Consider the following 9,152-nt stretch of genomic DNA (forward strand, 5'->3'; position numbering starts at 1 on the left):
TTCAACAAGAATAAACAAAAAAAAGGTGAAATAAAATTTCAACAACATATAATCAAAATTTCAGCAAGAAAAAAAGAAGAAGAAAATGTTGGAAGAGGCAGTACAAGTGTTGCGCAAAAAAGAGCATGTGCAGAGGTTTTTGACTCTGAAGATTTCTGAAAAACAAACAGTTGCGAGATGAAAAGTGTTGCGCGTGTGCTGCAACGCGCAGTAATTAAAGGTCTGAAGAGGTTTTTTTTTCCAAAAAACAAACAGAACTACATATGTGGGAGTGAGAGTTGCATTGGGTTCCACAAAATGATAAATTAGTTAATTTACTTTTTTTTAAATGTAAATAATAAACAAAAAAAAAACTAAAAAACATATAAAGGCAAAAAAGTTATTTCCTATCAAAAGCACAACCAAAACAAATTATACGGAATGTCTAAGTGAAAAAAAAAAAAATAGAAACCAAACGTGAACTTAAAGCAAACTACGGGGACAATTTCAGTAATTTGTTCAAAGAAATATCATTAAAAAAGAACGCTAAATTGAATTTTTAATTAAAAAAAATTGTGTATAAATGTTTTTTTGAACGTTCATACGTTTAAGATAAAAAATATATATTTAGGATAAAAACATGAAAAGAATTGTAAATTAAAGGGTTTTTTTGAAAATATTATTTCTTGGTATCTTGGAAACTTAGAAAGGTGCTATAATAGGTTAAAAGGAAAAAAATAGAAAACAACTTGTAAGCTATGGTTAGAGAAGGTTCATACAGTTTATAGTTTACCATCACGAACCATGGTGAACCATATATATTATGAACTATAAATCAATAAGCAATATAAATGATAAACCATTTATTATTAGTAAAATTATTCTATTTATACAAGGGAAAGGAACTTTCCTGACTTGCGCAAACTGGAACATGGACTATACTCATCATAGGTGGAATAAACACATTTATTGTATATAAAATAAATGCCCTTCTTTTGACTAATATACTGTGTTTAAAGATGATTCTTTCCCAGAAATTCATTCGGCATTCACAGATGCATCATCTGATCTCTGTTGCTCTCAAGTGAACTTGTCTCTCTAATCCTTTTCTTGGAATGAGCAATAGCCGAATCTTCTTTTTCATCAATGGATGAAATGAACGTTTGCATGTGTCTTGGTCCAGATGATACAGATGAGTCTGGTTTGCGTTTGGTATACTGATATATGGTGGGCACTAAGTAGACAAAAAGAGAAAGAACACAAGCTAATCCAATTATAAAGAATAGGCCTTTGAACCTCTTTAGCTCCAACCTGTCCACTGATAACTCTCTTCCTTGTGAACTGCAAGCACTTTGTAATAGCCATTTGTTGTGAATCCTTTGTAACTCTCCGGTTTCAGATAGTTTGAGAATGGCATTTGATACATCTGTTGCAAGATGAGAACCCTGTTGAAAGGCCTATAAAGAACCATAAACACAAAGAAAATTATGATTTGATTCTAATATTGGTCAAAAAATGGAGTTATTTGATGGTGGGAAATCAACTAGTTCATATCAAAATTGAGGTTATTAAAGGACCCTATTTTGAACAATCTACATATTTATACCAATATCATAGAAATAGAAACCAACTTCCACCATTATAATTGGGTAGATTTTTCAAAGTTTAATTTGTTAAGAAAAAAATGGAAATATAACAATGTAATTGGACAGAATTTTCATAGTACACAGCCAAAATAAGAAAAAATTAACATAAAGGGATGTAACAGACGAAAATGAAATTAGGATGCTATAATATACAAATAAATGAAATGGGTAAACATACATGGGTGTCACTATGGAGATTAAACATAAAAACTTTTATGATTTGAAATTTAACATTTATGAATAAATATGTTACTTGTTACGAAGTTGAAGTTGTAGAAAAGATTTTGGGACTATAAACTTCTTCATATCAACCTTAAAGTGTAAAAATGATTTGGTTTAACTATAGAAGTCAAACACATCATATAACATGAAAATGAGAACTTTACTTACAAATCCCCATCCATTTTTGGTGAATTCTGGACCAACAATGCTGAACTGGCAACGGGTCGAAAGGAAAAGTTCAATATACGGACGTTCATCAACAATTGCAATGACACCACCATTATTAGGACCATCACTTAAAGCTTTTTCATAGTCTTCTGGCAACTCAAGAGGAACAAGTCTAGCTTCAGAAATGCCAATTTCTTTGACTAAATAGTCTCGGACAAATGAACGTGCTCCATATCCAATGCGATCTTTTCTTGGAATAAGACTTTCAATTCCATCAATAGGAGAAGAAAGTTTTTGAACAGTCAATATTGAACTGAGACTTGCGGTATAACTTTGGCTGATTATTAGTACCACAAATAACCATAGAATGACTACCAAACGACCAAGAGTACTCTTCATGCTTTGTTCTGCATCAACCATGGTTAAGTTTGTAACATATAGAAGTAAATCGTGAAAGGAAGTAAAATGTGTGTCAAAAGGGGTAAAACGCCCCTCGTGGGAGGAGGAAAGATTATTAAGGCCAATGTGCTTCTTTTCCCCCATTATTTAAAAGGGTGTTTGGGATTTCTTTTTAATCTCTAACAATGTTTTTAGGCAAAAATGTTTATTGACTTATACTGATGCTAAAGAGTTTTTTTTTTTTTTTTTAAATGTTTGGATTAGTTTTTTTTGGTGGAAAAAGCCAATAAGTTGAGAAGTTCAAAAGTGTTTGGTTTAAAATCTCTTTTTTAAAGTTATTGTGGTTAAAAAGTTATAAAGAGTTAAAAAGAGTCAGGTTTTACATTGCTTTTTAAAGTCTCAATTTTGAAGATAATGGAAAAGATATTTTGAAAAACGTTTTTGAGTTTGCCAAACATTTTATGTGACTTATTGGCTTTTCAAGACCCCATAAGTGTTCTTCTGGATAATGATGTGTAAAAGAATTTGAGAAAATTACGGAACACTTGGGTAAATGGAATGAAAACAGTAAACGATAGAAAGTTTATAAAAAAAATAGGAGTTAACAGAAAAACCACTTTTCCTTGGCATTCTTTTTTAAGTCATTATATCTGCATAAGAGTTAATTCAAGGGCTAAATGCAAGAAAGAAAAATGTAATTTCATTTATTTTATAAAAAATATCAACCTAGCTTGGCATTCTTTTTTAAGTCATTATTTCTGCACACTCATCCATCCATGTTTTGTATTTGGATGATGTTTCTATCATTGGAGAGTTTTTGTCAACGTACAATTATGTAAGAAGAAATAGAAGTAAAATAGAAACACCCTTTCATAAGTTAAATCCATCAAGTCAAAAATAAATTACACCTTAGTTGGTTTCATGTAGAGCTACTTACTGTGGGTGAAAAATAGGGTAGAAAAGATAAACCTGCAAGAACACAACACAAATATTGTTAGTGAGAAATTAACCAAAGTATCCAGTATAACAAATGCTAATGCGGTTGAATAATGTTTCAAAACATGATTTGCATTAATGGATCTTATTAGTAGGGAACATACTTTTTTGGAACTGTGTTTAATCAAGGGGTATGCATGTTCATCTTTCCAGCTTGATTGTGGGAGAAGAGAATCAAAAGAAGGACGTATATATGCTAACTTGTGTAGACCAATCACACACACACACACACACACACACTTACCATAGGGTTGTGCCAAACTGTTGTTTAGGAGTACCACGAAAATCATTGTTTCTGCGATGTTCTAGAATCCAAACAACTGCTCCCACAACTAAAAAAGATATCAAAATAACTCCCCACAATTCAACAGTGAATGGCTTGAAAATTGCCCAAGTTCCAGAGCTTAGCTTCTTCACCGGTGTCACCACAACTAAACCAGACTCAATATACGGCTGAGTAAAATCCACCATGCTTGTCCTGTTAGTGATGATGGCAATGTCACCCACCGCAGCATCATAAACCTATACAGTCATTAGCGTAAAGACCCAAAAAAAAAAAGCTTTAAATACAAAAGATTGAAGAAGAAAAGAGCACTCACACCAGCATTGACCAAACTCACGAGATCAGTGTAACTAGGGTTCTGACGACCATCTCCGTAGGGATAGAACTGATATGGAACAGCATATGGTAGCAAGTTTATCGCAGCGACAAACACATCGATGCTGTATCCCATGTACCTATTCGTCCCCTGGATTTCTTTCACGATATCTTGAAAACTGATTCGAACTGGAACCCCAATTTTCGTTTGTTTTCCATTCCGTGGAAGCATCCATCCGCGAGGCTTATCAACTGTTTCACCTGGCCAAATTACGGTATTCAGCAGCTGCGTTGAATTAGATTGGTTCGTTTTGGGTGGTTTTGGAGGAGAAATGGACAGACGTGAGGAGTTTGACCAATATCCAACGTTCCTAAATCCATTACGCATCACATTAATAACTTCAAATGCAGGAAAAACCAGCATTCTGTCGGAAGTGAATTCCATTGGTCCTGTAACTCCGTTCATTTTGACTTTCAAGATGTCTTCAAGCAAGATTTTCCCACCATTAAAAACGGTTAATGAATTGAAATTCAATAATCCACCTTGTGAGTCCTTCGCTTGATTAGGTCGACCTTTGGAGAAGGAAAGTTTTCCACCATGATCAAAGAAATCATCAAGAGCACGAGCAAGGAGCCTAATAGTGTCGTATGCGTACAGAGAATACGTACTCATGCCATACGTAGTTAAGTCTTTCCATTTGGTAATAAATTTCCTTTTACGTTCTGAATCTTTTATGTATGATCGCAATGTAATAACTCCCTGCATAGCAGCAAAAGATTTCCTAGGTGGCGAGCTTATGTCCATGATCGTAGAAAGCCAATCGGTTGTGATCCAAACGTACCCACTCTCCATCATACCAAGATCTTTAGCAACATCAAGTATATGTAATCCCCAGTTGGTGTTAGTGTGAACAACAAGAACTTTTGATTCCATGAACGAGACCTGAAGCAAAACATCTTGTATGTCTTTACGTGTAGCATTGGGTTTGATTGGCGCTTTGTGCGAGATTTTACCCCTTTTGGAAGCGAATTGATCTGCTAATGAAGTTATTCCGTTCCTACCATGATCATCATCTATGTAAATAGCGATCACTCGTCTCCATCCATAATACCCGACTATGTCTGCTATGGCGGCCATTTGGAAAAAGTCACTGTGAGCTGTTCGGATAAAGAACGGACATTGAAGTGAAGACAATGTAGGGTCAGTGGCTCTGAAAGATAGTAGAGGAACTTGGAGCTCTTTCACGATGTAGGATATCATAAGAGTCAAAGCCGATGATTCTGGTCCTATTAACGCCACAGTTTCACTCGACGTGAAGTGCAAAGCTGTTGCATCAAATGGAAATAAGGTTAGAACTCTATAAGTAAACTAGGTGCCACACCATGTATTTCATGCCATGGTTACTTAAAAATTAAACAAACATAAATATCTAACAATTTAAAAAATTAAAATTTATAAGAAAAAAAAGTAAAATATTAATTATTAAAATTGAAGTATTTATTTATCTTTAAATTTAAATTAATAATTTAAATAAATAAATAACTAAAATAATTGAATTCAATTTAAAAAATTTAAAATCATAAAAAAAAAAAGTTATATTAATGAATTAGATATATATTACATTTATATATTATATCAAATTTAATAAAATCCAAAAAAACCATATGATACAAGGATATAATTTAATTTAAATTTACTATAAAATAACATATGATATAATGCATAAGAGAATGATAAGGGACAAAATTATTTTTATTTATTAAAGAGAATATTGTTGATGAATGTGTAGATGAACATAACTAATGAAAACAATTTGATGACATTAACAATAAACACTAGTGGATAGTGGATTGGGAACTTATTTCCACCGGACTTGACCTCAAAGATACGCCATAGTATTACTGAAACTCTCAATGAATATTTTCATTAGGATGTCAAACCCCCTTGGGACCCGGACCCCACATGACCCCGACAGCCCGACCCTGCGTGACCCCATTTCCGTATGGGGGTACTTTTACACTGTTTTTGGGATCGCCGACAAGTTTTTACAACCGTTTAGTTTTCAAGGGCGGGGTAGGGAATTGCTTCCCAAATAACCTGCGGGGCCCGAAATAATTACCTATATTTAACTCTTTTATTTTAAAAAATAAATATTAAACTTAGAGTAATCATTGTGTAATCGGGGACGGGGAAACCGGAAATTTACTCAATTTAGTGTCGGAGGAAAAAGGCGAATTCGAGGGCAGGGGTAGGAGAGGGCGGGGCGGTTATTTCAGCCCCATTTGGTGCTGCTGCCATTCCTAATTTCATGTATTTGCCTTTTTGGTTATGGATATTTTATGTGTAATGGAAGTGTTATAAATCAACAATTTCATCCTTCTTCATCGTATTCATAAAACAAATTTTTGAAGTTGATTTTAGTTAGTTATCTAAATATCTTTCAAAAAAAAAAAAAAAAAAATTCCACAATTACCAAAAAAAGAGAAAGTTAAGTCATGATTACTAATATATATATATATATATATATATATATATATATATATATATATATATATATATATATATATATATATATATATATATATATATATATATAGGGCTGTAAACGAACTGACCGTTCGTGAACTGTTCGGCGGGAAGTTAGTTTATGTTCGTTTATTTAACAAATGAACGAACATGAACAATGGTCTTGTTCGTTCATTTATGTTCGTGAACGTTCGTTTATGATGTTCATTTACGTTCGTTTATATTCATTCGTTTAAGTTTATTTATATTCATCTATATTCAATTATATTTTATTATATTGCTATATTATATGTTCGTTTATGTTCTTACATGTTCAATTGTGTTTTTTTTTTTTTTTATCTTTGTTCGTTTATATTTGTTCGTTTATGTTCGTTTAGCATGTTCACGAACATAAATGAACGAACATGAACAAAGTAATTTGTTAAACGAACGAACATGAACAAGAAAATCTCGTTCGTTTTCCGTTCGTGTTCGTTTGTTGTTCAGCTAACTTAAACGAACGAACATGAACAAGACCTTGTTCGTGTTCGTTTAGTTCATTTACAGCCCTATATATATATATATATATATATATATATATATATATATATATATATATATATATATATATATATATATATATATATATATATATATATATATATATGTATGTATTACAAATCTCAAAATCAATATTTGTTTTTTTTTTCAAATCTCAATAAGCCCTGCGTAGGCAGCGGTGACGTAGGCAGTGGTGGTGGAGGCCGAGGCAATAGTGGAGGTAAACATGGAGGTGGTGACGGAGGCGGTGGTGGTGGTGATAGTGGCGGAGGTGGTAGAGGCGGTTTTGGTGTAGGTGGGAAATGTTTTTTTTTAACATTATTCCTTTTCTTTTTGTATATTTTATATTATTCTAACTTGTTGAACTGTTTAAATATTATACTTTTACCTACTATAGCAGGTCACAACGATAAAATGTGAACATGTTCCACAAGTTGGATAATATATGATGTAAAAAAAAAGTAACTAAATATAAACAAAATCAAATAGTTCATTACCCTTATAAATCATTTTCCTATATTTTTTATGATTACCCTTATAAATCATTTTCCTATATTTTTTATGTCTATGAATCCCAATACAAATAGAAACATTAGCGAATAAGTAGATGGGAAAAATATTTAGAAGTCATACCCTCTATAATACTCACAAAGCCACTAGAACCGGAGTCATGAATAGTTAGTTCCAACTTGGTTCCATTAAGAACACTTGGATCAGAATTCACATCTTTTACTGCAGTTTGTACAGCAATTTTTGCAGCTTTGCCTACAATCGAGTCGAAGGCCAAAACAGACCCGATTTTTACAACTTTTGGTCTCGAATGAACATTAGTATCCCTGAGCTTGTTTGATGCAGAAATCTGAAATAATAAAATACTCGGTTTCCACAACGCTAATAAAAGGAAATCATTAATTCTTTATGCCAAAACAGAAGTTTGAAGCCTGTACCCGAGCTTGGGCGTATGTCTGCCTCTTCACATCGTCAAGGAAACATCCATTGAAGAAAACCAAAACCACCAGCAATCCCCATATTCGATTCATAGTCATCTACCTTTACTTACTCGTTACCTAAATTTAAAAAGAGACTTCACAAATATAGCCAGTATGACCAACATCCATCTATGAATTCACCTTAATGTAATGACGCAAATTTGCCTCTTCAAAATTTAGAACATTAACTAAAGATAAATAAGCATTCCCAGCGAGAAACACACTTCGGGAAACAGCATGCATGGCGAGATAAAAATACAACGGTGCTCCCTATCTTACATAAAGTGAGATTCTTTTTCCTTTTTTTTTTTTTCTCTATATTCTAGATAAAAAAATTCCAATTGAACTGTGAGGAGGTGATTTGATTCTGTTTATTTTGTCAAATTTTACTTTTTGATTACAACAAACCTGTTACGTAATATGCATTTATAACCCTTCTATTTGATTACGTATTTCAAAATTTTATCTTTTGTCTTTCAAATATCTATTTCAAAATTCACCCCCACTTTTTTTTTTTTTTTTGCTATTTTGACACCATTAATTTTTATTCCAGTTAAGTCGTTAAGATTTCAATTGCCCAGTACGAGTTTATATACATATTTGGTGGGTCACTTGACCCATTTTTTTTATATTACAAATTATATATAATAACTTAGTGGGACATACCTTTAAAATATGAATGAACCATCTAAATACTTTTTGACAAAAATACATATAATAATAAATTAGATATTTAGAGCCCTTGTTCTATGTTTTAGTAGCCCAATGCTTTTAGGATATAATCCAATACGTATAACCAAATACAAATTAAATTAATTTAAAAAAAAAATGAAGTTAAGCTGTTAAGGTGCCTCACGAACAGCGGAACAGTTTTCATAGACGCATGAAGGGTTCAACTTCATTCAAAGCGGCGATCATATATGCATATTATAACCATTTTGGGATTTGCCCACAATAGGTATATTACTCCATTACTTGATTTTATTAATTTTGTCACTTTGTGAATTGTGAATAATATATTAATTTTTTTAGTTTAGGAATTCTAATACCACAAATGGTTAATCAGTGATTTACAATTCCCAAATCAA

General features: G+C 32.4%; 1 protein-coding gene across 1 annotated transcript; it reads right to left on the minus strand.

The window, feature by feature from the left end:
* Positions 1-902: 902 nt before the first annotated feature.
* Positions 903-8,115, minus strand: LOC145010197 (glutamate receptor 3.6-like). Its single transcript, XM_078968769.1, has 7 exons — positions 8,023-8,115; positions 7,709-7,934; positions 4,010-5,334; positions 3,655-3,932; positions 3,352-3,383; positions 2,016-2,422; positions 903-1,436 (listed from the first exon to the last, which is right to left on the minus strand). The coding sequence occupies exons 1-7, from the start codon at positions 8,113-8,115 to the stop codon at positions 1,029-1,031; spliced, it is 2,769 nt and encodes a 922-aa protein (XP_078824895.1). The 3' UTR covers positions 903-1,028.
* Positions 8,116-9,152: the final 1,037 nt, after the last annotated feature.

This window comes from Lactuca saligna, chromosome 8 (assembly GCF_052625555.1).
Source record: "Lactuca saligna cultivar CGN05327 chromosome 8, ASM5262555v1, whole genome shotgun sequence".
Classification (NCBI taxonomy): domain Eukaryota; kingdom Viridiplantae; phylum Streptophyta; class Magnoliopsida; order Asterales; family Asteraceae; genus Lactuca; species Lactuca saligna.

Excerpts from the sequence above, each read along its gene's own strand:
- LOC145010197 (XM_078968769.1), bottom strand. The coding sequence starts at position 8,115 with ATGAATCGAATATGGGGATTGCTGGTGGTTTTGGTTTTCTTCAATGGA. Across the intron at positions 2,423-3,351 it reads TACCCTATTTTTCACCCACA|AACAAAGCATGAAGAGTACT; the intron begins GTAAGTAGCTCT and ends TGGTTGATGCAG. Across the intron at positions 1,437-2,015 it reads CCAAAAATGGATGGGGATTT|GCCTTTCAACAGGGTTCTCA; the intron begins GTAAGTAAAGTT and ends GGTTCTTTATAG.